The sequence below is a fragment of the Dasypus novemcinctus genome, unplaced genomic scaffold (assembly GCF_030445035.2).
Source record: "Dasypus novemcinctus isolate mDasNov1 unplaced genomic scaffold, mDasNov1.1.hap2 scaffold_259, whole genome shotgun sequence".
NCBI lineage: Eukaryota > Metazoa > Chordata > Mammalia > Cingulata > Dasypodidae > Dasypus > Dasypus novemcinctus.
In genome coordinates this window covers 88,997-114,425 of record NW_026688225.1, presented here as the reverse complement: position 1 = coordinate 114,425, position 25,429 = coordinate 88,997, and the positions used below count along the sequence as shown (strand labels likewise).

General features: G+C 69.8%; 1 protein-coding gene across 1 annotated transcript; it reads left to right on the top strand.

Moving 5' to 3' along the window:
• The first annotated feature begins 287 nt into the window (after nt 1-287).
• Nucleotides 288-22,437, top strand: MAU2 (MAU2 sister chromatid cohesion factor). The gene is made up of 19 exons (XM_058292734.2): nt 288-575; nt 6,534-6,551; nt 11,952-12,017; nt 12,568-12,663; nt 13,274-13,368; nt 14,160-14,187; nt 14,344-14,499; nt 14,919-15,065; nt 17,085-17,175; nt 17,434-17,537; nt 17,847-17,924; nt 18,064-18,129; nt 18,350-18,436; nt 19,078-19,127; nt 19,375-19,452; nt 19,677-19,788; nt 20,452-20,542; nt 20,653-20,780; nt 20,898-22,437. The coding sequence occupies exons 1-19, from the start codon at nt 300-302 to the stop codon at nt 20,970-20,972; spliced, it is 1,842 nt and encodes a 613-aa protein (XP_058148717.1). The 5' UTR covers nt 288-299; the 3' UTR covers nt 20,973-22,437.
• Nucleotides 22,438-25,429: the final 2,992 nt, after the last annotated feature.

Sequence of the window (25,429 nt, the reverse complement as noted above, 5' to 3'; positions counted from 1 at the left end):
CCAGCCCCCACCCCCCCACACACTCGCCTCCGCGGACGCCGGGACTCTCCCCCGCCCCCAGGACCCCCAGAGGCAGCCCCCCAAGCCCCATCCGGACTCAGAGCCCCCGACCGGAGGCCGTCGCCTCTCCCCACGCCTCCTCCCGCGCCGCGGCCGCCCCCACCCCCGCCGCCGAACTACACGTCCCGGGCTGCCTTGCGCGGCAGTTCTCGCGAGAGGCGCGAGGAGGCCGGGCCCCGCCCCCCCGCCCGCGGGCCTGCTTCCGCTTCCCCCGCGGCGCGTCGTCGGCGGAGGCCAAGATGGCGGCGCAGGCGGCGGCCGCGGCGCAGGCGGCGGCGGCGCAGGCGGCGCAGGCCGAGGCGGCCGAGTCGTGGTACCTGGCGCTGCTGGGCTTCGCCGAGCACTTCCGCACGTCCAGCCCGCCCAAGATCCGCCTGTGCGTGCACTGCCTGCAGGCCGTGTTCCCCTTCAAGCCGCCGCAGCGCATCGAGGCCCGCACGCACCTGCAGCTCGGCTCGGTGCTCTACCACCACACCAAGAACAGCGAGCAGGCGCGCAGCCACCTGGAGAAGGCGGTGAGCGCGGGACGCCCGCCCGGGGCGGGGGGGACCCCGGAGCCGCGAAGGCCTCCCCCGCCCCCCGCACCGCCCTCCTGTCCAGCCCCGCCGCGGGCGCCGCGCTGGGCCCCGGGACCCGCCCTCGGGCGTCGGCGTTGCCGCCTGTCCGTAGCGACGGGAGCAGCGGGTGTTCACCAGGGACCCCCTTCCCCGCGGGGCCGCCCCCGGGTCCCGCAGTGTCCACGCCTGCAGCGCTCCTCGAGTGTCAGCCTGGAGGCACTTCCTGGAGTGACCCTGGAGAGGGGCGGGTCGGGACAGGGGCTTCGGGGGGACATCTCGTGGGATCTGAGACCCCCTTGTCCCACCTGGGGCCCGGGGAAGCGAATCTTTCCTGGACACCGGGGTCTGGCCCCTCGGAGCCTCCAGAGGGTCAGCGGCGCCCGGATCTAGAGCCTGGCGCTGGTTGTTGGAAGGCTGGACAGCGGCAGGTGTGGCGGAGGCAGCCGCGATCCAGGAGCCCGTCCCTCCGTCCCCTGCTCTCCGCCGGCCGCTTCTCCCGCTCCTGTCATCCCCCACCCCCGTCCCCTCTCCCCCCCGGGCGTCATCCAGCAACCCCTTTCTTTCTTGCCTCGTGTGTAGGGTCGTGACGCTTGGGGGCAAGTGGGGAAGTAGCGGGCGCCGTGGCCCTTCGTGAACTTGGGAGCCGTGTCGCGTCACAGCCTGGCCGTGAAATCCGTGTCATTCTGTGTCTGCCGTTTACTCAGCGTTCTCCCGCTCAAAGGAGCGGCGTCTCGAGTAAAACAAAAGATTGCTCAGCCTGATTGACCGGGGGTCAGTCCGAATGTCCCCGTAGCGTGGTGAGAGCCGGTCGGTTTGCGGCTCCGTTTAGGGGGCCGGGGGGGTCGGCAACGGCTAAAACAGCCCCTGCCCGTCTGCCGAGTGTCCGTATCTGGGAGGGAGGGGTATTGGGGGGCTGTGGCCAGATGGGCCCCCCTGAAGGGTGGGGCGTCCCTGTGGAAGGGGAGGGAAGCAGCAGCCCCCCAGGGCGGCGGGCGAGAAGGAGGGGTATCCCCTGCTGCTGATGGGTGACCCGAGGCAGCTGCGGGCAAGGGGTGGGGGCGGGGGCTGGAGCCCCCAGCAAGTGCTCTGGTTCAGGACGCTCTGCCTTCCCGAGTGGAAGGAAATCCCAGCGCCCCTCCTCTGGGGGCCTCTCAGGCTGGCGTCCAGCGCCGCCCCACGGCTGCGTCTTGCGCGCTCAGGCCTGGCTGGGAGAAGCAGCCGTGCCTCAAATGGCTCCCGTTTTTGTTTTGTTTTGATTTATTTCTCTCCCCTTCCCCCTGTTGTCTGCTCTCTGTGTCCATTCCCTTTATGTTCTTCTCTGACCACTTCTATCCTTAGCAGCGGCACGGGAATCTGTGTTTCTCTTTGCTGCGTCATCTCGTTGTGTCAGCTCTCCGTGTGTGCGGCGCCATTCCTGGGCAGGCTGCACTTTCTTTCACACTGGGCGGCTCTCCTTACGGGTGCACTCCTTGCGCGTGGGGCTCCCCTACACGGGGACACCCCTGCGTGGCAGGGCACTCCTTGTGCGCATCAGCACTGCACGTGGGCCAGCAGCACACGGGTCAAGGAGGCCTGGGGTTTGAACCGCGGACCTCCCATGTGGTAGACGGACCACTGGGCCAAGTCCACTTCCAAATGGCTCCCCTGTCGCCGCTCTCTCCAGCCCGCCATTCGCCCTGGACCCCCGTGAAGTGCCCCCCTCCATCCCGCACCACCCCAGGTCTCGCGAGGTCTTCACCGCCTCTGCGCCGGGAAATCCCTTTCTTTCTAGCTGGTCGCATCCCCAGCTGGGAACCTGTCCAGCTTTCAGTGAAAGCGACTCTGTTCTCCGGGCTCGCTGCGTCCAGCGTGCCGCCGCGGGCCGTTTCGGGGCCTCCTCGTATCACCGCCCACGAGCGCGCCGCCCCCCACACCGCCCCACGCCGCGCCGCGCACCTTTTCCCCACGCGGGGCGGCTGTGCCTTCTCTGCTCCAGAGCTGCTTGACCGGGGGTGGTGGTGACGGTCCCTGCTGGTTTTAGTTCTCAGGAGCCAACGGCTGGCGCTGTCGCTCCTTCTCAGGGGAGTAACGGGCATTAAAGCCCTCTTTCTCCTTGACGATAAATGACTCTGGAATATTCTGCGGCTGTTTTTGCTTGCTCGTTCCTTGCGCTCTCGGTTGCAGTCACTTTCTTTACCTTGTCCGTGCTGTGGATTGAGCCTTGACGGCCTCCTGACTTGGCCCCACGCGCAGCGTCGCTCCCTGCTGTTTCCTCCATGTCCTTCCTGAGAGCTCCTGGCCTCCTTGGTAATCTTTTTTTGCTTGTTGGCTTTTTAAAGATTTATTTTTATTTATTTTTCTCCCCTTCCTCCCTGCTGTTTGCTCTCTGTGTCCATTTGCTGTGTGTTCTTCTGTGTCCACTTGCATTCTCAGTGGCACTGGGAATCTGTGTTTCTTTTGTTGCGTCATCTTGCTGTGTCAGCTCTCCCTGTGTGCGGAGTCACTCCTGGGCAGGCTGCACCTTCTTTTGCGCTGGGCGGCTCTCCTTACGGGTGCACTCCTTGCGCGTGGGGTTCCCCTACATGGGGGACACCCCTGCGTGGCACGGCGCTCCTTGCGCATCAGCACTGCGCGTGGACCAGCTGCACACGGGTCATGGAGGCCCGGGGTTTGAACCACAGACCTCCCGTATGATAGGTGGACGCGGACGCTCTGTCAGTCGAGCCACAGCCGCTTCCCAGTAATCCCGTTTCTACGTAACGTTTCCTTCGCCCGTCTACACCGCTGCTTCCTCAGCGGCACTCGTCCGTTAAGGTCCTCTTGAGAAAGATATCACGTCTGCGCGCGTCTCTTTGTTTTTCCATGTCTCCTGCTTTGAAGGGAAGGAAGCGTGCCAGCTGTGTGTTCCCAGCAGAGCCCCTTAGGACGCGACTCCTCCGGGGGGGCCGTCTCGGGCTAGCGGCTGCTGGGGAAGCCTGGCTCTTCCGGGCAGGCCCCCTCGCTCTCGGGGTGCCCGGCAGAGCCTCCCCGCCGTGATGGACGCCAGGGACACTGACCACTCCTGCCCCGTGACCGTGTGGCCGTCCCCCGGCGGGGGCCGCAGGGGCACTGCTGGACTCCCGCCCCACGGTGGACAGCCGGCCCCGCGGCTGCTGGCGCCCCTGGACGCCGCCCCTTCCCTTCCTTGTCCGTCTGCTGCTGCCTTCCCGCCGCGCCCCCGTTCCCGGGAACCCGGAGGCTCCTCTGGTGTTCGGGCCCCGAGGCCTCCGTCCCGCTCCGCAGCCTGCCTGTCCATCAGTGGGCTCGCGTGGGCCGTTGGCGCACCTGCTGCGGGAGCGCGCGTCTGCGCTCCGCTGCGCGCTAGGTTTTCCCTCCGTCCCGGCAGCTTGTATTCCCCGGGAACGCGCCCGGCCTCGTGGGGTTCTCCTGACCCGAGGCCGGCAGGCGGAAGTGCCGCTCTGCCTCCGGGTTTCCGGGCGGCTCGTCTCTCGGGAGCTGCCTCGTCCGGCCGCTGGCACCTGCGTCGCTTGGTTTCTCTCTGAGCTTAAGGTGGGTCTGTCCGCCCGACGGAGGGAACGGCTCCGCGCCGCCGGCCCTCGCTAAGTCCCCGCGGCCCCGGGCTCGCTCCGCAGGGCGGGGAGGCCCCCTGGCGTAGCGCCGGCAGGCTCGATCCGCGGCGCTCCTCCTCGGGACCCGCAGCGGCCACGGCGGCGGGGGCCTTGTCTCGGAGCGCGGCGCTCGGCGTCCTGGCGGCCGGTGCTCGGGGCCTCCTCCCGGGCCCACCTCTGCCTGCGCCGCTGGCCGCGTCCCGCCCGGCCCCCGCGCCGTCTCGCCTCCTCCCGCCCCTTCCACGCCCCGGGGCCCGCCCGCCTCCGTCGTGGGCCGCGGACGCCTCCTGCCCAGGCCCGCGTCCCGCCGAGGCCTCCCCGTGCCCCCGCAGGGCTGCTTCCAGCCGCCAGCACCGCTGCTCAGACCCCGGCGGGCAGGAGGCCGTGGCCGGTGCAGAGCCTCACGGTCAGTGCCGTGCCCGGGGCCCTGCTCGCTGACGGCTGGAGACGCGTCCCCGTGGCCCCGGGGAGCCGGAAGCTGGGCGCTGAGCCCTGCCCCGAGCCCTGTGGCACGAGCTGCGGCCCCCGGGCCCTTCTGTCCCCCTGTCCGCGCCGCACTGGGGGGGTCCCGTGGCCTGCCTCCTGCCTGTGCGGGGGAGCGGCTGCCAAAGACGGAGAAGCCATTTTTCCACGCCACAAAATTAAAAAACTACCTGGAGGAGGCAGCGGCCTGGGGTGAAGGGTGCCGGCGCGTCCCCGCGCTGTGGGCGGCTGTTGCGATTCCCGCGTTCCTGACCCGTGTGCTTGGACACTAAGACTCTCGCGGAGACGCTCGACGGGCGGCTGACCACGGCGGCGCCTGGCACAGCCTGGCCGCGCGCCGTGGCCCCCGGGCCGCCGTCCTCACGGGGCGCCTTCGCGGCGACGTGGAAGACGGAGGTGCCCGTCTGCCTTGGGAAGCGTCAGCCTCAGTAAGGGGGACCCGGGCGCAGAGGGCGGCCGCGTCCCCACGCCGGGGGCTCTGTGGCGCAGCCCCGCGTGGCGGCGTGGGCCGTGGCCACCCTCCCCGGGGTGCCTGCGCCCTCACGGGAGAACGGCGGCAGGTCGGCCGCCGGGGAAGCTTCTGGAAGGCCAGAGCGTCGCGCGCGGGCAGGGCCTCCTCCTCTGTCTCTGGCCCTCACGTCACGAAACAGAGGGAGCCCCCAAAGGAAAGGCACCCCAGCACGTGTCGCCCGCACGAGGGCTCACACGGGGGGGGGGGGCACCGAGGGCTCGGGGTCCCACGTGGCCGGGGCCGGTGAGCACGGGCCGAGCCCCCCGATGGGGAGGGGGTGTCCCTTGGACGCCCCGGCCCGATACCTCATGGGGCCGTCGTCGGCTGCGGTCGGGGCGCGCCTCGCGCCGGGAAGTGGGCGTCCCGGGCGGGCCTGACGGGAACGCGGGGCCCCCACCCGGGCTCCCCGCCGCGGGGTCCCCGGCTCAGAGCTCCCGGGCCGCGGCTGAGCCTCGCGCTGGCGCCGGGGGCCGCGGGCGGGCCGCGCTGGGGGCCCTGGGTGCCGCGGGCGGGCCGCGCTGAGTGCCCCGGGCTGTGGAGGAGCGCGGGGGCTCCCGGCAGCTCAGCTGCTCCGTGCCTCGGGGCAGGCCTCGTGGGCTCGGCGGGCCGTGGTGATGGGTGCACGGGCCACGGGCCTCTGTGGGTGCAGCTCGGCACTGCTCTTACCTGCCGGGCGCCCCCCATCCCCCCTCCTGCTGCCGGGCCCCCCCCCCCCCCGTCCCCCCCTGCTGCTGGGCACCCTCCCCATCCCCCCTCCTCCTGCCAGGTGCCCCCTTTCCCCCCCCCCCCCCCGCTGGGGCCTCTCATCCCACTTGCTCCTGGCCCCCCTGCTGCGGCGAGGCCACGCCTGTCCCCCTCCAGCCAGCCCCCCACTCTTCAGGGCTCTTGTCACCTCTGGCCGCTCCCCAGGGCTCACTGCCACCAGCCGTTGTTGTCCTTCCAAGCGCTCCCCCCGAGTGGCGCCTGCCGCCGCCCAAGCCACGCTGGCCGCGCGCTCCTCCGCTCGGGAGCGCTCTTGCTCGGGCGTGTGTCCCCACCGCCCCCTCCCCGGGCGTCCAGCCAAGCGCCCCGCTGTGCCCTGGCCCCCCCGGCTCGTCACCTCGTGGGCGGGCGGGGCCTCGGGCGCCCCTTCTGTCCTCCCCTGCCGGGGTGCGCACACGGGACACCCGGCTCCGGCTCGCGGGTCTTGGCGCAGTGCGGGAAGGGGCAGCACCTCGCGAGCAGGCGCGTCCCGGGCCGTCCCACCCTCTCACCCGACCGCACCCGAGGGAGGCGCGAGCGGCGGCGCGGCCTGGGCCAAGCGTGACCCCTTCTCTCTCTCTCTTTCTCTTTCAGTGGCTGATATCGCAGCAGGTATCCTTTTCTGGTGGGGGCGGCCGCGGGGAGGAAGGCCACGTGGGAGCAGCATGGGCGCTGCTCGTCCCCGTTGGTAGCGGCGCCTCCTCGTCCCGCCTCAGCTCAGGTGGTGCCCAGGGAGCGCGGGAGCGTGGAGTCAGGCAAGCTGGGCTTCGGGCGCCCTCCCAGCGCGCCTCACAGGGACGTGTGGCGGTCGGGGGCCCTGGGCTGGGGGGCAGCTCTGCATGCCCTGGAGAGCGGGGACAGGGCATGAGGAGGTTTTGCTTCTTCAGGTTTTCAAGACTCCCGTTCCCATTTTAACCCCCTTCGGGTGTCCGCGTCGGCCGCGTCGCTGGCGTTCTCAGTGTCGCCCCACCACGCCTGCCACCCGTTGCCAAAGCTTCTCCGTCACCCCAGACAGAACCTCTGCACCTGTTTCAGTATTTTGAACACAATCCTTTCATTGAAAGACTCAATCGACCCAGAAGGCGGGCACTTCTGCCAACTGCGCAGAAATAATGTGATCCTAAGAGGGTAGTGTCGACAATTCTGCACCAGCAACTTAGAGAACCCAGGTGAAGTGGGCAGGTTCCTGGAAACACACAAACTGGGATGCGGACGTGGCTCAACGGAAGGAGCGTCCGCCGACCACACGGGAGGTCCGCGGTTCAAATCCCGGGCCTCCTGACCCGTGTGGAGCTGGCCCATGCACAGTGCTGAGGCGCGCAAGGAGTGCGGTGCCACGCAGGGGTGTCCCCGCGTAGGGGAGCCCCACGCGCAAGGAGTGCGCCCCGTAAGGAGAGCCGCCCAGCGCGAAAGAAAGTGCAGCCTGCCCAGGAATGGCACCGCACACACGGAGAGCTGACACAGCAAGATGACGCAACAAAGAGAGACACAGATTCCCATGCCGCTGACAAGAATAGAAGCGGGCACAGAAGAACACACAGTGAGTGGACACAGAGAGCAGACAACGCGGGGCAGGGAAGGGGAGAGAAATAAAAAATAAACCTTTAAAAAAAAAACCACAAACTACCTCCTTTGACTCTAGAAGAAGTAAAAGATCTCAACAGACCAACAACAGGAAGAGAGATTGAGTCAAAATCAAAAACTCCCAACCCAGAAAAGCCCAGGACCGACAGCGTCACGGGTGAATTCTACCAGTCATTCCCAGAAGACTTAATCCCAGCCCTGCTCAGACGTCCAAAAAACTGAAAAGGAGAGATTGCTTCCTGGTAGAGGCCAGCGTCGCCCTCACGCTAGAGCTGACAGAGACGCCCAGGAAAAGGAAGTGACGAGCCAACATCTCTTACGAAAGAAACCCCGACAGAACGTTAGCAAACCAAATGCAGCAGTCCTTTAAAAGAACTATAAGCCCTCATCAAGTGGGATTTATTCCTGGTGTAAAGGATTGCTCAACTAAATTAGGAAGCTAATTAATGTAATACAGCACATTAACAGAAAAAGAAAAAGAAACGCATGATCATCTCAGTTGATGCAGAAAAGAAGGCATTTGGCAAAATTCTTCCTCCCTTCTTGAGGACAACGCTTAGAAAACCAGCCCTAGAAGGAAACCTACTCAGTACGCTAAGGAGTATCGAGAGACCCACTTTGTACTCAGTAGTGAAAGACTGGAAGCTTCTCTAACATTAGGGGAAAGGAAAGGATGCCCGCCTCCACCACTGTGATTCAGCATTGTACTAGAAACTCTAGCCAGAGCAATTAGACAAGAAAGAGAAAGCACCAAACTGGAAAGGAAGAAGGGGAACTTTCCCTGTCTGTAGGTGAAAGGATTCTATATACAAAAGGTCCCCCAAAAATCAGCAACCAAGCTAATAAACTCAGCAAAGTGGTGAGGTACAAGAGCAACCCCAAAAATCTGTACTGTATCTGTGCACTGACAACAAACAATCCAAGGACGAAGTTTCTTCTTTAAAAATTTCTCTCATCTTTGCAACTAAAAAAATCGAATACCTGGAAATATGTGTAACTGAAGGCGTAGTAGACAGGTACGTAGAGTACTACTACACAGCGTTGCTAAAAGAAACCAAACGGGATTTCTGTGAACGGAAGGGCGTTCCGAGCTCACTGGCAGACGAAACGTTAGTAAGGCGTGAAGTCTCCCCAAAGCGATTCCCGGGCTCAGCACGATCCCAGCCAAAATGCCCGTTGCCGTCTCTGCAGAGGCAGAAAGCCACTCCTCAGGTTGATTGGAAGGGTAAGGGGCCCTGCGTAGCCAAAGCCATGGCTAAAAGGAAGGAAGGTGGAGGACTCACCCTGCCCGCTTGTAAACGTCGCCACAGCAGCTGTTCCGCAGCCCCTGGGGAGTTAACGAAGCTTGGCGTTGAGCATCTTGGCCTTGAGTCTTTTTTTTTGTTTTATTTTTTAGGAGGTACCAGGGATTGAACCCCGGGCCTCGTACACAGGAAGCAGGCACTCAGCCACTGAGCTACATCTGCTCCCTCAGACGGAAGGAAAACAAAGGAAAGGGGAGGATCTAAGACTGAAAGGGACTGAAAAGGCAGGAAGTATCTCAGAGCGGGCGAGGCTGGCTCCAGCGTGCCGACATGCACACGGGCAAAGCCGTAAAGCATGCAGGGAAGCGGCCCTCGCCCTGCGGGTACTTGCAGCAGGAGAGGGGCTGGGATTGCACGGGGACCACGGAGGAGGGGATTTGGGTGTTTGGCAAAGTTCTATTTCTTTCCCTAGACAAGGGTGTTCTGTTGGCTTTATAGTTTACTAAGCAATAGATTGGTGTGGTTTTGTTCTATTTCTAAATAAATTGGTTAACTGAAAAAAAGTATGACAAAGCTGCAGTGGCCCAAACAGCATGGTAGAGGCACAAAGATACATAGACGGATGGGCTGGAATTGAGAGCTCAGAAGGAAAACCCCCGTCCGTGGGCATCGGAGTCTTGACAAGGCTGCCAAGTCCCTCAGCTGGGAAAGCACAGTCTCTCCAGGTGCCAGAGACCTGGCTCTCCAGGTGCGGCAGAATTCAGGGACAGCTCTATCTCCACCGTATACAAAAATCAACTCAAAATGGGATCAAAGACCTAAATATCAGAGCCAGGGCTACCAAACGCCTGGGAGGGGAAGCGGACGTGGTGCTAGTGGTTGGGCTCCCGCCTACCACCCCGGAAGTCCCGGGTTTTGTTCCCAGTGCCTCCTGAAGAGGACGAGCAGACAGCAAGCTGGGTGTGGCGAGATGACACAGCAAGGAGACACAGGAGACACGGCGAGAGACGCAGTAAAGCCGGGGTGCAGGTGGCTCAAGGGCTCAAGTGCCTCCCGCGTGGGAGGTCCCAGGTTCGGTTCCTGGCGCCTCCTAAAGAGAAGACGAGCAGACACAGCGCACAGCGAGTGGACACAGAGCAGACAGCGAGCGCAAACGCGGGAGGAGGAATAGGTAGATAAACCTTGAAAAAGCATAAAACCAGGAGAAATCATTCTCAGCAGCTTGAGGGCCTTGTCAGGCAATGGTTTCTTGGACTTTACACCCAAAGCACAAGCAGCAAAAGAAAAAATAGCTGAACGGGCCTCATTAAAGTCAACTTTTGTGCATCGAAGAACTTCATCAAGACAGTGAAAAGACAACCCACGTCACGGGAGAAAATCCTTGGCGAGCGTAATATGGTAACAGTTTAATTTCTAGAGTCCATAAGGAAGTGCTGTATTTTTCCAGTGGGCAAACAAACTAACCAAAGGACGGCCAAAATATTTGAATAGATATTTCTTTAAAGAAGGTATATAAATGGCTAAAAAGCATGTGAAAACGTGCTCAACATCATTACCTGTCAGGGAAATGAAAATAAAAACCACAATGAGGAAAGTGGATGTGGCTCAACGGATAGAGCGTCCGCCTACCACATGGGAGGTCCAGGGTTCAAACCCCGGGCCTCCTGACCCGTGTGGAGCTGGCCCACGTGCAGTTCTGATGCGTGCAGGGAGTGCTGTGCCACGCAGGGGTGTTCCCCGCATAGGGGAGCCCCACGCACAAGGAGTGCGCCCCGCAACGAGAGCCATCTGGCGCGGAAAAAAGCGCAACCCACCCAGAAGTGGCGCCGCACGCACGGAGAGCTGACGCAGCAAGATGACGCAATAACAAAGAAACGCAGTTCCCCAGTGCTGCCAGATAACGCAAGGGGACGCAGAATAACACACAGCGGATGGACACAGAGCAGACAACGAGGGGAAGGGGAGAGAGAAAAATAAATCTTAAAAAAAAAGCCACAACCAGGTAACATCTTGCACCCACTAGAGCGGCTCCTGTTGAAACTGGAAAATCACGAGTATTGGCGTGGACGTGGAGAGATCTGCTGCCCGTGTCAACATGAAATCGCGCAGCTGCCGTGGAAGACAGCTTGGCGGTTCCTCAGGAAGCGTAGCGTAGCGTTCCCACGTGAATCAGCAGTCCTGCTGCTAAGTATCGCTAGGTTCTTACCCAAAAGAATTGGAGAAAGAAAAAGTGAAAGCAGGGACTTGGGACAGTTAATTGCCCACCGGTGTTCACGGCGGCATTTCAGCAGCAGCCCAAGGGGGCTTCTGACGGCGAGGAATGGGTGACTAAAACGTGGTGCACGCACACGGCGGGATGGGGCGCCAGAAGGAACGTCAAGTAACGACGTTCTGTACACTGTTGTTGGTTTTTGTTTTGTAAGGTTTAATTTTTTTTAATTTCTCTCTCCTTCTCCCCCACCCATCCCTTTGTCTCTCCTCTTGTGTCCATTTGCTGCGTGTTCTTCTGTGCCCGCTTGCATTCTCAGCGGCACCGGGAACCTGTGTCTCTTTGTCTTGCGTCACCTGGCTGCATCAGCTCTCCGTGTATGAGGCGCCACTTCTGGGTGGGCTGCGCTCTGTGTGTGCAGGATGGCCCTCCTTGAGGGGCGCACTCCCTGCGCGTGGGAGACACCTGCGCGGCGCGGCACTCCTTGCGCGCATCAGCACTGCACGTGGGCCGGCTCACCACTCGGGTCAGGAGGCCCGGGGTTTGAACCCTGGACCTCCCGTGTGGTAGGCGGACGCTCTGTCGGTTGAGCCACAGCTGCTTCCCAGGAGAGGAGTTCTATGCAGGTGGCAAGGCGGGTGAGCTTCGAGAAGTGAGCCAGGCACGGAAAGACAAACACCATTTGATCTCACTGCTTTGAAGTAACTGAAATAAGTGAACTCACAGGCTCAGAAACAAAACTAGGGGTTGCCAGGGAAGGGGGACTCCTACTGGGGATAACGGGCTGTGGTGATGGTAGCACAACGTTGTGACTGGTTAAAATCGTTGAGCCACACCCGAACGTGGTTAAAGGGGAACGCGTTAGGTTGTATACGTTACTAGGATAAATTCTTAAAAAATGGGAATTCCCCGAGCCGAGGCCCTTTCAACTGACGTCCCTGGAGTTTTCACTGTTCCTTAACGAGACGACACTAGATCCCGCAGTTTGAAGATGTCAAGTTTGAAGCAGCGAGTCTCCTGTCCGAATTATACTGTCAGGAGGTAAGACAGGAACTTTCCAGAGCAGCGTGTCTCCTTCGGCCGGGGTGCCGCAGCAGGCGGGAGCTCAGGAGGGCCCCCGGCTCTCGGGGCCTTGGTGGCGTCCTTGCCTGCCGGGCCTGGCGCCGGGCACCCGGCGACCACTCACTGACGGGCGGCCGTACCCTCTGCTGCGGCATCTACAAACAGCCTCGTTTCCCGGTGGAGGCTGCTGGCCGGGCAGGCCTGGGCACCCGGGTCCTGTTTCCCACCGCGTGCCGGCGCCAGGCGCTGGTCCCCGGGGAGTTCTGTCCCCTTGTTTGTTCCAGGCGCTAAACTGGAGCTACTTTCTGTGAATCAAATGTAAGGTTCTCTTGGGTGCTTCGCAGGCACCTCCCAGCCAGCGGGTCCCCCGAGGGGCCTTTTCTCCTTGTAACCAAGCCCGTCGCAGCCCCAAGGCCCCAACGGGCACGAGCTGGGCGGCCCTCCGACCCAGGCCTCGGGGGCGGATCCGTCCACCTGCTGGTCCTTCTCTTCTCTGGTTCCCTGCCCGGACCCGAGCGTTTCCTTTCAGAACTCGGTCGACGCCGCGAAGCCCCTGCTGCGGAAGGCGATCCAGATCTCCCAGCAGACGCCGTACTGGCACTGCCGCCTGCTCTTCCAGCTGGCCGTGAGTGCCCCCCACGCACACCAGGGGCGGACGGCCGTGGGCTCTGGGCGACGCCGAGGGGCCGGGAAAACCCGAGCCGGGGCCCCAGAGCCTCGGCGCCCTCGCGGAAGGGACAGGGCCGCAGCCACCACGCCGGCCTGCATCCACTCACGGCTGCCACGCCTGCCTGCGTCCACTCATGGCTGGGGGCGTCGCCAGCTGGCACCCGCTGGGCCCTGAGAGCTGCCCTGGTGTCCCCACGGCCCCCGGGGCCACGCGCTCCCCCAGACCCAGCCGCTCTGGGCCCTGGACGCAGAGGCCCCTTTGGGTTGGTCTTCTGTCACGGCGGGGGACTGCCCCCCCCGAGCTGGCTCTGCCCGCTGGCACCCGCCCACGGCGACGGCAACAGCACCCCTTCCCTCGTCCTCCCCGGCCCCTCGTGTGTCCGTTGGCAGGTGGCGGAGTGGCCCCCACGGCCGCCCCCCACGCACTGGAGCCACCCCTGCGGAGGGTAAAGCCAATACACGCGCAGAGGGACCGCGGTGACGAGACCGCGGGGTGGCGGCCGGCGGGGCCTGGGGCCGCAATGCGGCCCGCTCACACACACCCCCCTCGCCTCCGCCCCCTCCAGCAGCTGCACACGCTCGAGAAGGACCTGGTGTCGGCCTGCGACCTGCTGGGCGTGGGCGCCGAGTACGCCCGCGTGGTGGGCTCCGAGTACACGCGGTGCGCCCCCCCCGTTGTCCCCACCCGTCCCCCTGCCCCTGCGGTCCCCTCTCCCACCCTCTCAATGCCCCACGGGCTTGGTTTGAGTCCCGGTCACGTTTGAGCCGCGTGTCCCCTCCTGGTCATCCTCGAGGGCGCTTTCTGGGGGCGTCTGTTGCACCCATGCTGGGCTACTGTCGTCGTGCCGCCCCCCCCGTTACCAGGACGCACCCACCCCTGGCAAGCCTGCCCCCTTGAGCAAGACGCCCCTGCCCACCCCGGCCTGTGCCCCTCCTGCTGGACGCGGTCCCGGGCGTCTCATGGGAGGGCTCCCGGGGGCGTGGCCCCCCCCCCCCCCCGAGGCTCGAGGCGCGGGCAGCGCGGGCCTCGGCTCCCGTCCGCCGCTTTCCTGGCTGAGGAACGAGGAGGACGCCGCGGTGACCTCCCGGCCGGGCCCCACGTGGGCCGGGCAGCGCGGAGGTGGCTGCAGTGCTCAGAGCTGGGCGTCAGGGCTCCCGCCCGCGGCCCGCACCCCCGTGCCCCTGCCCCAGGCCCCCCATGCCCTGTCTCTGTCCCGCACCGCTGCCCCCCGCCTGCAGCCCGTGCCTCCTGTGCCCCTTCCCCCAGCCCACGGCTCCTGCGCCCCTGCCCCCCCCCGCCTGTGCTCCCCTTGCCCCTGTCCCTGGCCCACACCCCTGCACCCGGCCCGTGGCCCTGCCCCCAGCCCACACTGCCCGCACCCCTGCGCCTGCTGCTCCCCTGTCCCCGGCCCGCACCTCCAGGGCCCCGGGCTGACGCCCCCTCTCTTCCAGGGCGCTGTTCCTGCTCGGAAGAGGGATGGTGAGTCCAGCGGGGCGGCACCGGCGCTCGGGTCCCGGGGGGGGGGGGTGGGCAGTGTGTGCATCGCGCACGGCCCCTGGGGCAGGAGCTCGGGCCCCGGGGGTGTGGCAGGCAGGCTGCGCAGCGCACGGCCCCCGGCAAGCCCTGTCCCGCCAGCTGCTGCTGATGGAGCGGAAGCTGCAGGAGGTGCACCCGCTGCTGACGCTGTGCGGGCAGATCGTGGAGAACTGGCAGGGCAACCCCATCCAGAAGGAGGCGCTGCGCGTCTTCTTCCTCGTGCTGCAGGTCACCCACTACCTGGACGCCGGGCAGGTGTGGCCCGGGTGGGGCGGCTGCTGCGGGGGGTGGGGGGTGGGGGGTGCTGAGGGGTGGGGGCCAGTGCGCGGGCGGGCGGGAGGGCAGTGCGTGGGCAGCGGCAGGCGGGCAGGGCAGCAGTGCGTGGGCAGCGGCGGGCAGGTGGGGCGGCAGTGCGTGGGCAGCAGCGGGCGGGTGGCCCGGGTGGGGCGGGGCTGAGGGGTGGTGGCCAGTGCGCGGGCGGGCGGGAGGGCAGTGCGTGGGCAGCGGCAGGCGGGCAGGGCAGCAGTGCGTGGGCAGCGGCGGGCAGGTGGGGCGGCAGTGCGGTGGCAGCAGCGGGCGGGTGGCCTGGGTGGGGCGGGGCTGAGGGGTGGGGGCCAGTGCGCGGGCAGCGGCGGGTGGGCGGGTGCGGGCGGGCGCTGACGGCAGGGCCGCAGGTGAAGAGCGTGAAGCCGTGCCTGAAGCAGCTGCAGCAGTGCATCCAGACCATCTCCACGCTGCACGACGACGAGATCCTGCCCAGCAACCCCGCCGACCTCTTCCACTGGCTGCCCAAGGAGCACATGTGCGTGCTCGTCTACCTGGTGAGCTGCGGGCGCGGGGCCCTGGCGCGGGCGCGCCTCCTGGGGGCGGGGCCAGTGGGGGCCTGGCGCGGGTGCGCTTCCTTGGGGCGGGGCCAGGGTGGGGCGGGCCCTTGCGCGGGCGCGCCTCCTGGGGGCGGGGCCAGGGCAGGGGGGGGCCTGGCGCGGGCGTGGCTCCTGGGGGCGGGGCCAGGGGGCCTGGCGCGGGCGCGCCTCCTGGGGGCGGGGCCAGGGCAGGGGGGGCCTGGCGTGGGCGTGGCTCCTGGGGGCGGGGCCAGGGTGGGGCGGGCCCTGGCGCGGGCGGGCCGGCCTCCTGGGGGCGGGGCCGGCCCTGGCTTGTGCTGGCCTACTTGGGGGCGCAGGCTCCTGGGGGTGGGGCGGGCCCTGGCGCGGGCGGGCCGGCCTCCGGGGGGCGGGGCTAGGGCGGGGCAGGCCCCGGCTTGTGCTGGCCTACTTGGGGGCGGGGCCAGGGGCGGGGCAGGCCCTGGCTTGTGCTGGCCTGCTTGGAGGCTGGGCTGGGGCGGGGCCTGGCATGGGCGTGCCTCCTGGTGGCCAGGGGCGGGGCCAGGGCAGGCCCTGGGGTGGGCGTGTCTACCAAGTGGGCGGGGCTAGGGGCGGGCATGCCCTGGGATGGGCGTGTCTCCTAGTGGGCGGGGCCAGGGTGGGGCAGGCCCTGGCTTGTGCTGGCCTACTTGGGGGCGTGGCTAGGGTGCAGGGCAGGCCCTGGGGTGGGCGTGTCTACCTGACAGCCAGGGGCGGGGCCCTGGCGTGTGCCTGTCTATATGGTGGGTGGGGCGGGGCTGGGGGCGGGGTAGGCCCTGGCATGGGCGTGTCTACTGGGTGGTCGGGGCCAGGGCAAGGCAGGCTCTGGCTTGTGCTTGCCTACCCAGGGGCGGGGCAGGCCCTGGTGTGGGCGTGTCTACCTGATGGCCAGGGGCGGGGCCCTGGTGTGGGCGTGTCTACCTGATGGCCAGGGGCGGGGCCCTGGTGTGTGCCTGTCTATATGGTGGGTGGGGTGGGGCTGGGGGCGGGGCCTGGCATGGGCGTGTGTGCCGGGTGGGCGGGGCCAGGGTGGGGCAGGCTTGGCTTGTGCTGGCCTACTTGGGGGTGGGGCGGGGGCGGGGCAGGCCCTCGTGTGGGCGTGTCTACCTGATGGCCAGGGGCGGGGCCCTGGTGTGTGCCTATATGGTGGGTGGGGCTGGGGGCGGGGCCTGGCATGGGCGTGTGTACCAGGTGGGCGGGGCCAGGGTGGGGCAGGCTTGGCTTGTGCTGGCCTACTCGGGGGTGGGGCGGGGGCGGGGCAGGCCCTCGTGTGGGCGTGTCTACCTGGTGACCCGAGGCCAAAGCGGGGCGGAGCGAGGGGCCCTGATGTGCTCGTCTACCTGGTGAGCTGGGGTGGACTGGGATGGAGGGAGTGGGCCCTGATGTTTTACCGTCTAGGTGGAGGCGGGCTGGGGTGTGGCCAGGGGCAGGGCTGACCCTGACACGCTCCTCTGCCTGGGGGGCAGGGCCAGGGGCAGGGCTGACCCTGACGCGCTCCTCTGCCTGGGGGGCGGGGCCGGGGGCAGGGCTGACCCTGACGCGCTCCTCTGCCTGGGGGGCGGGGCCGGGGGCAGGGCTGACCCTGACGCGCTCCTCTGCCTGGGGGGCGGGGCCGGGGGCAGGGCTGACCCTGACGCGCTCCTCTGCCTGGGGGGCGGGGCCAGGTGCAGGGCTGACCCTGACGCGCTCCTCTGCCTGGGGGGCGGGGCCAGGTGCAGGGCTGACCCTGACGCGCTCCTCTGCCTGGGGGGCGGGGCCGGGCGGGCCCTGCCTGTGCTCGTCTGCCTGTTGAGCCGGGGCGCGAGCGGGGCTGGGGTGGGTCCTTGACGTGCTCGTCTACCTGGTGCGCGGGGCCAGGTGCAGCGCTGATCCTGACGTGCTCCTCCACCTGGGGGTGGGGGGGCCCCTGCCGTTGCTCCCCTAGCTGGTGAGCGCCCTGCACTGGGCGGGGGCCAGCCCTGACCTCTCGCTCGTCGGCAGGTGACGGTGATGCACTCCATGCAGGCCGGCTACCTGGAGAAGGCGCAGAAGTACACAGACAAGGCGCTCATGCAGCTGGAGAAGCTCAAGAGTGAGTTGGGGCCCCCGACGCGCCCTGGGCCCGCCCTCGGCCGCCCGGCAGGCCCCGCAGGCTCGGTCCTTTCAGACACCGCAGGCGCCACCAGGGAGGAGCCGGGGGCCCGAGGCAGCTTGGGGGGCTCCTGGCTTCTGCGCGGGCCGGGGCGTCCCCGTTTCTCCGGGGCCTGTGTGCACTGCACGGCAAGCATGCAGTCAGGATGGGGGCATCAGAACAGGCCCTGAGCCCCGTGTTCCCCCCGTGTCCCCCCAGTGCTGGACTGCAGCCCCATCCTGTCGTCCTTCCAAGTCATCCTCCTGGAGCACATCATCATGTGCCGACTGGTCACCGGGCACAAGGCCACCGCGCTGCAGGAGGTGGGTGGGCGCGGGGGCGCGGGGGACACCGGGACGCCCCGCTCGGCGAGAGCCGAGCCCCCTGCGCCGCGTGCCCGGCGCTCCAGCCTGTGGGGTCCAGCATGGGAATCGGGGTCCCTGAGCCCTGGCCCCACCGCTGCCCCCGTGCGGCAGGGGAAGGGGACGGGCCGCGCGGCGGCGTCGGGGCGCACCCACCTGCCCGCTGGGCCTGTGCCCGCGGCTTTGGATCCCAGCGCGGGGGGACGTGTACGGGGACACCCCGGCTCGGCGTGCGCTCCCGGCGGCGCAGTGACGCTGCGCCCGCCCCAGATCTCGCAGGTCTGCCAGCTGTGCCAGCAGTCGCCCCGGCTCTTCTCCAACCACGCGGCGCAGCTGCACACGCTGCTGGTGAGCGCGGCGCCCGCCTCCGCCCGCGCGCGCGTCTGGAAGGCTCCCGGGGCCGGGGTGCGGGCGTCCCGGGGCGCTGCTCGGGCCCGGCCACGCGGTCAGGGGCGCGCGGCCCCCGTGACGCCCGCCGTCCCCCCAGGGCCTGTACTGCGTCTCGGTCAACTGCATGGACAACGCGGAGGCGCAGTTCACCACGGCGCTGCGGGTAGGTGCCCCGCGTGCACGTCCGCGCCGCTCCCGGGCGCGCAGCTCCCTGCCGTGCCGTGTCGGGGCCGGCGCTCGGCACGCCGGGCGGGGGAGGCGCGGGGCCTCAGTCCCGAGAGACGGCGGGCGGGTGCCGGCGGGGCGGGGCGGCGCGCTCTCCTCCACCACGGACAGCCCTGGCCGTGCGCGGCCCCGTGACGCCCCCACGGCCCCCCGCGTAGCTCACCAGCCACCAGGAGCTGTGGGCCTTCATCGTCACCAACCTGGCCAGCGTGTACATCCGCGAGGGCAGCCGCCACCAGGAGGTGGTAGGTGCCGGGGCGTGGGGCGGAGGGGCACTACAGGGGCGGGGCGCGGCGGGGCGAGCACCACGAGCACCACGGGGGCGGGGGGCACCGCGCGGGGCGGGGGGGGGGCACCACGCAGCCCGGCCCTGCCTGCCCCGGGTGACGCATGGGGCTCCCGCCGGCCCCGTGCCAGCTTCTCCCCACCCACCCACCTGCGGCCGCGGCTCCCGGGAGGCTGTGGCCAGGCTAGGGTGGGGGCTGGGGGTGCCGGGCCCGGCCCCTGCGTGGACCCCCGTGGTGAAGAGCTGCCCCCGCAGTCCCCCACCTGCTCCGAGGGCTCCGCCGGCCCTCCTTTCAGCAGAGCCGGGGACAGCGCCCCGTCACCCCGACGAACCCCAGGCTGCGCCCGTCCCCCTCGTTGCCCCCTGCGCGCCCCCTGCGCGCCCCCAGCCCTCGTGCTCCTGGGCTGCGAGCCCCCGGCCCGGGGCTGGCGGGTGGGGGTGTGAGGCCCCCCCAGCCCCATGGCGCTGGGACAGCCGCGCGGGGGCGTCTCATCCCCACGAGGCCCGGGTGGTCCTGGACGCGGCGTGAGAGTGGGGGCGGGACCCCGAGTCTGGGGGCTGGGCGGCCCCCCGGCGCTCTGACAGCCCCTGTACCCCCAGCTCTACAGCCTGCTGGAGCGGATCAACCCTGACCACAGCTTCCCCGTCGGGTGAGCGGGGGCTGCGGGCGCCGGGGACGGGGGCTCAGGCGGGCGGGGGCTCTGGGCCCTGGGGGGCTCGGGGGGCGGGGCTCGGGGCGCCCGTGTCCAGGTGCTCCGCCCTTTTTCTAATGCCCCGCCCCCTCTGATTCCCCACCCCCCACGGAACCCCGGGTCTCCCACCCTGACTCCCCACGCCCCCTGACCCCACGCCCCGCCCCTGGCCCGCCCCTGACCCGCCCCCTTGGCGCCCTCCCAGCTCGCACTGCCTGCGGGCAGCGGCCTTCTACGTGCGCGGCCTCTTCTCCTTCTTCCAGGGCCGCTACAACGAGGCCAAGTGAGTGGCCGGGCGGGGGTGGGGGGGCAGGCGGGGGGCGGGCCGGGGCCTCCTCTGCCCCCCACACCCCCCACAGGGCGCGCATTCCCCTCCTCTACCCCCTCTACCCCCCCCACGGCGCCCACGTCCCCCTCCTCTGCCCCCGGCGCTCCCCTCCCCACGGCACCCGCGTCCCCCTCCTCTGCCCCCATGCCCCCCCCACCACGGCGCCCGCGTCCCCGTAGGCGCTTCCTGCGGGAGACGCTGAAGATGTCCAACGCAGAGGACCTGAACCGGCTGACGGCCTGCTCGCTCGTGCTGCTCGGCCACATCTTCTACGTGCTGGGCAACCACAGGGTGCGCGGGCCGCGGGCCGGGGGTGAAGAGGGCAGGGGGCCGGGGGCGCCCAGAGGGAGGGGGGCACCCAGAGGGAGGGGGGCACCCAGAGGGCCAGGAGGCCGGGGGCCAGGGGCCGGGGGCACCCACAGGGCCGGGGGCACCCAGGGGGTCCCGGGGGGCGCTCAGAGGGCCTGGGGGGCGCCCAGAGGGCCGGGAGGCACCCAGAGGGCGGGGGGCGCCCAGAGGGCAGGGGGCGCCCAGAGGGCCCGGGGGGCGCCCAGAGGGCCGGGAGGCACCCAGAGGGCCTGGGGGGCACCCAGAGGGCAGGGGGCGCCCAGAGGGCCCAGGGGGCGCCCAGAGGGTCCCGGGGGCACCCAGAGGGTCCCGGGGGGCGCCCAGAGGGCCCAGGGGGCGCCCAGAGGGTCCCGGGGGCACCCAGAGGGTCCCGGGGGGCGCCCAGAGGGCCCCGGGGGCGCCCAGAGGGTCCCGGGGGGCGCCCAGAGGGCCTGGGGGGCGCCCAGAGGGTCCCGGGGGCGCCCAGAGGGCGGGGAGGCGCCCAGAGGGTCCCGGGGGCGCCCAGAGGGCAGGGAGGCGCCCAGAGGGTCCCGGGGGCACCCAGAGGGCAGGGGGCGCCCGAGGGCGGGGCACTGACCCCCGCGCCGCCCGCCCGCCCGCCCGCAGGAGAGCAACAACATGGTGGTGCCGGCCATGCAGCTGGCCAGCAAGATCCCTGACATGTCGGTGCAGCTGTGGTCGTCGGCGCTGCTGCGGGGTGAGGCCACTGTGCGGGTGGGGGCGCGGGGGAGCCTGGGGACCAGGGGAGTCGGGGGGCCTGGGGGCCCGGGCTGCGGGAAGGCGCCCACCCCGCGCCCGTGCCCGCAGACCTGAACAAGGCGTGCGGCAACGCCATGGACGCGCACGAGGCGGCGCAGATGCACCAGAACTTCTCGCAGCAGCTGCTGCAGGACCACATCGAGGCGTGCAGCCTGCCCGAGCACAACCTCATCACGGTAGGCGGGGGGCAGGCGGGCACAGGGGGCGGGCGCGGGGCGGGCGCGGGGGGCGGGCGCGGGGTTGGGGGGGGGCGCGGCGGCGGCGGCGAGGCCTCAGCTCCGCGCCCCCCGCAGTGGACCGAGGGCCCGCCGCCCGTGCAGTTCCAAGCCCAGAACGGGCCCAACACCAGCCTGGCCAGTCTCCTGTGAGGCGGGACGCCCGCGGGACCCACCGCCTCCAGGGACCCCCACGGGACCCCTGCGGGACCCCCACGGCCTCCACCAGCCCCAGAGCCTGCGCGGGACCCCACGGCCTGCGGGGACCGCCGCTTCCTCCACTGGCCGCAAAGCCTGCGCGGGACCCGCCGGGCCTTCACGGGCCTCCACTGGGCTCCACAGCCCCACGGACCCCCGCGGCCTCCACGGGCTCCAGGCACTGCGTGGGACCCCCTCAGGCCCCCACGGCCTCTGCAGCTGGACTCCCCGCCCAGCGCCGGCGCTGCCCCCCGAGGGGCGTGCCCCGTGGGTGCCCCCGCCTCCCCGCGCCCGTCTTCCGTGCTTCCGCGTCCCTGGGGACCGCCGGGGGAGGACGTCCAGCCCGGCTCCGCCACCCGCTGCCGTGCCGCCTCCGCCGGCCCCACTGCCGCCCCCCAGCGGATGCCGCCCGCCCCTCTCGTCGGCGGCCGAGCGCGCCCTCCAGGAAGCGCTCCCGGGGGCGCCATGGTGCTGCCCCAGGCGGCCACCCACCCCCAGGCTGCAGCGCCCGCCCGCGCCCTCCTCTGCCCCCCGCACGCGGCGCCTTCTGGAACCTTGAGGCCACGCCCGGAGGGCAGAGGTGACAGCTGCTGCGCAGGCCCCTGCAGGGGCCACGGGACAGGCCTTGGGCTCCCCCTCACGTGAGCCCCTGCAACGTGGCCCTGCCGGGGGCTCTGGGCGCACCAGCGGCTTCTCCACATTGTCTCGGGGGGTCCGGGAAGTGGCGGCAGGGGGGTGGCGTGGCCCCGAGCGCCCCCCTGCCGCAGTGGGGGCTGGCGGGGGTCTCCTGCGCTCCTGGGACCCCCGAGGGTCGTGAGTGCGCCCTGCGCCCACCATCGCGCCCGGCCGCCGCCCCTGGGGAGTAGGGTGGGCTGGCCGAGCCCCCCAGGGCCCCCGAGACCCCTGCTCGACCCCATCAGGCCCCGGGCCGCGCGCTTCCCTGGGCTCCCGCGCTCTGCCGTGCTGGGCGGCCGGACCCCGCCTCGGGCCTCGGACCTCACCCCGGCCGCGCCAGGAGGCCTGCGGGAGCGGCGGGCGCCTGGCCCGGGTCCCCTCGCCCCGCCGAGGCCCGCCCGTGGCCGGGGACACGAGTGCGCACCAGCTCTGGACTTTCCCCAGCGGCGTCTCCCGACTCCGGAAGGTTCCACGGAGCTGCTCCCGCCAGCGTGTGCCAGCGTCTGGGCCGACGGCGCAGCGGGTCCCCGCGGGGGCCGCTCGGGGAGACTGGACGCTTTGGGCCACAGCCCTCCTGCGCGGGCTCCGGGGGGCGCGGCCGCTGCCCCAGCCCTGGCCCCGGATGCGCGCGGGGTCCCCGCCGCAGCGTCGAGTCCGCGGTCAGCGGGAGCCACTGTACGCGCGACTGCGCGCGAGCCCCGATGGGGCGCGCCCCTGCTGTGCCAGTAAAGAGCCGAGGACCCGGCCTGCGTGTGCTCGTGCGCCGGCCCCGTGGCCCTCGCCGCCCCGCGAGCCCGCGGTCCCCAGCCTGCCTCCCGAGCCGCTGCGCCCGCGTCCAGCCCGGGACACGGCGGGGGCCCCGCAAGCACGTCCGCGCCGCCCGGCGTCGGGGCGGGGTCCCTGCCGCAGGTCCAGGACCACCCGGCGGGGAGCAGCGTCGCCCCCCGCGGGCAGCGCCACATCCGCCGCCCCTGCTGTCGCCCAGCCCCGCGTCCAGAGCCCGTGCTGAGAAGCTTCCAGAAAGAGTCCTCCCGGCCACAGCCGTCCCGGGCGGTGCGGCGTGACGGAGGTCCCACCCTGACCCCCAGACAGCGCCGAGGGCCCTCGCTCGGCCCCGGGGAGGGGGTCCCGGGGGGCAGGAGGGGACCGGCGGCCGCGCCCACCCACCTGGGGCCCAGGGCAGGGCCAGCCCCACCTAGGGCAGCTCCCGGAGAAGGTTCCAGAAAACGCTGGGCACCGGCGCACCAGGAAGGGCCACGCGGCCGCGGGCTGGTGGGCGCTCGGGGAGCCGGCGGGGTCTGCCGGGCGGGGTGGACGCCGGCGGTCCCGTGCGGGGAGGGGGCGGCAGGGACACAGGCCGGGGAGACGCACATCAGCCGCCACCCCCGACCCACCTCCGCCCCTCGCTCCCTCCAGGCACCCCCTGCCTCCCCAGGGGGCCACCCCACCTGGTGGCCAAGTCCGAGCTGAGAACACAGCCCTGCGGCCCAGACGGGGCACCGGGAAGGTTCCGGAAGGTTCCGTGCACGCGCCCACCCTTGCGCGGCCCGGGACGCCCCCCGCGTCTGCGCCCCGCCGCGCCCTGTCCCCCGAGGCTCCCCTGCCCGTGGCGAGGGAAGGAGCCCCACGCAGGTACCGGCCGCGAGGTCGCGGGGCCCGGGGGCGCCCCAAAAAAACAGACCTGGGGCGAGGCGGCCTCACGGGGTGAGCCGCGCCCCCGGTCCCGGGAGCGGGAGCCCACGTGGCATTAGGGGCCTTGCAGACGCGAGCGGTCCAACCGAGGCACGCGGGAGGCGAGCGGCCCTGGCGGCAAGGCCTGGCGTCCCCAAGTGGAGAGGCGGGGGACACGGGCGCGGCCACGCGACGGCAGGCGGGGAGCCCAGGACCGCGGGCCGCCGCCCCCGACACGGGGCCACGCGTCGCCGCCGCCGCCTCTGCCCGTCTGGGTCCTGGACGGATGTCCCCAGCCGCCCCTGCAGGCCTCGGCGGCCGCTGGGCTCAGGGTGCCACAGGCCGGACCCGCGGGACGTGCCCGCCCCTTCCAGGACGGCGGGGGTCCCCCAGGATGAGGGGGCAGCCCTGGGGGCCGCGGGACACCGTGCGACGGGCAACGGCATCCTCAGGGCGCCGGGCACGGGGACAGGGCGGCCCTGCGGCTAACGGGACACGGGGGGCGGGGACAGGGCAGTCACGGCCAGCAGGGCGCCGGGGCCGGGGCAGCCCTGGGGGGGACGGGACAGTCACGGGGCGGCAGGCCCCCGAGGAAGCGCGCTGGGACGTGACCCGCGGCCCCGGGGCGGTGAAGCGCCGCCTTCCCGCCGCGTGCGCCCTGCCCGGCGGCTGTCGCTGCAGCGCAGGGGGAGGGCGGCGGCCATCCAGGGCCGGTTCCCACCGGCCGCGGGCGGGCGTGTCCCCGGGTGGCCGCCAGGGCGCGCCGCGGGCTCGGGAGCCGCTGGGGTGGCCGGTGGTCCCCGAGCCCGGCCCGGCGCTGCCCCCGTCCGGCAGTGGTGTCCCCGGGCCTCGCCCAGCGCCGACGGCCTGCCCCGCGTCCTGCGGACAGGGAGGGTCCCCTGGCCGGGCCTCGGCACGGCCACCTCCCCGCGCACGGGGGCCACCGGCCGGCGGCGAGCCCTCCAGGTGTGCGAGCGCGGCCCCCAGCCACGCAGCCGTGAGACGACGGCTCCCGACAAGGCCCCGCCCAGCGGCCACCGCGCCACCCCGCGGCCAGCCCCTCCCCGGGCAGGGGACGTCACCTCCTGAGACGCTCTTCCTGCCGCCGGGACGTCCCCCTGTCCCCGGCACAGACAGAAGGACGTGCCGGCCGGCCGCGCCCCAGGTCTGCTCCTCCCCGGGGCCGGTTCCTCTCGGGGGTGTCAGGCGCTGCGGCAGAAGCGGGGCCCGGGGCGGGTCCTCAGGCAGGTGACAGAGGCGGTACCTGTGACCCCGCCACCCCACTCCCCGCTTGGCCCTGGAGAACCGAACGCAAGGACCCTGGGACCGTCGGTCCAGCCCGGCGTCCTCCTCGGCTTCGTCCGTGACAGCCCAGAAGGCGGGGGCCACCCAGGCCTGCATCAGCGGAGGACGGGCGAGGGGCAAAATGGGGCCCACCCAGCTGACAGGACGTCACTCAGCCACCAAAAGGAGGCTAGCAGGCGTGGCTCAGTGGTTGAGCACCTGCCTCCCATGCACAAGGTCCTGGGTTCGATCCCCGGTGCCTCCTAAAAACAAATGGAAAAAACAACTGTCATCGGGGAGTAGATAGAGCTCAGTGGTTGAGTGCCTGCATCCCACCTACGAGGTCCTGGGTTCGAGGCCCAGCGCCTCCTAAAAACAAACCTGGAGAAGAAAACTTGGGAAGCAGGTATGGCTCAGTGGTTGAGTGCCTGCCTCCCACGTACGAGGTCCTGGGTTGGGTCCCCAGTACCTCCGAAACAAAAAGAAAAGCAAGCAGATCGGAGGTGACCGCAGGCGGGGACGGGGCGTGACGCCTGACGGGTGCAGGCCTTCCCCTGGGAGTGACGTTAGAGTCCGGGTGATGGGGTGGAGAGGACGCGAACGGAAAAAAAAAAAAACGCCCCGAAGATGACAACTTCCGGGCGATGCGTGCGTCACCGCAATAAACGTCCAATGGCCAGCGCCAGGGTTGGTTTTTCCAGGCCCTCCCCGGGCCTGGCCCAGCAGCGGGGACACCCGTGTGTCTCCCCACCACGGCCTCAGCTCAGCCCCCAGCACGGCGG

What these genes read in the sequence shown, in the direction of transcription:
- MAU2 (XM_058292734.2), top strand. Translation starts at nt 300, where the DNA reads ATGGCGGCGCAGGCGGCGGCCGCGGCGCAGGCGGCGGCGGCGCAGGCG. An exon ending in TCCTGCTCGGAAGAGGGATG is followed by an intron (nt 14,188 to 14,343) that starts GTGAGTCCAGCG and finishes CTGTCCCGCCAG; the next exon opens with CTGCTGCTGATGGAGCGGAA. An exon ending in AGTTCACCACGGCGCTGCGG is followed by an intron (nt 18,130 to 18,349) that starts GTAGGTGCCCCG and finishes CCCCCCGCGTAG; the next exon opens with CTCACCAGCCACCAGGAGCT.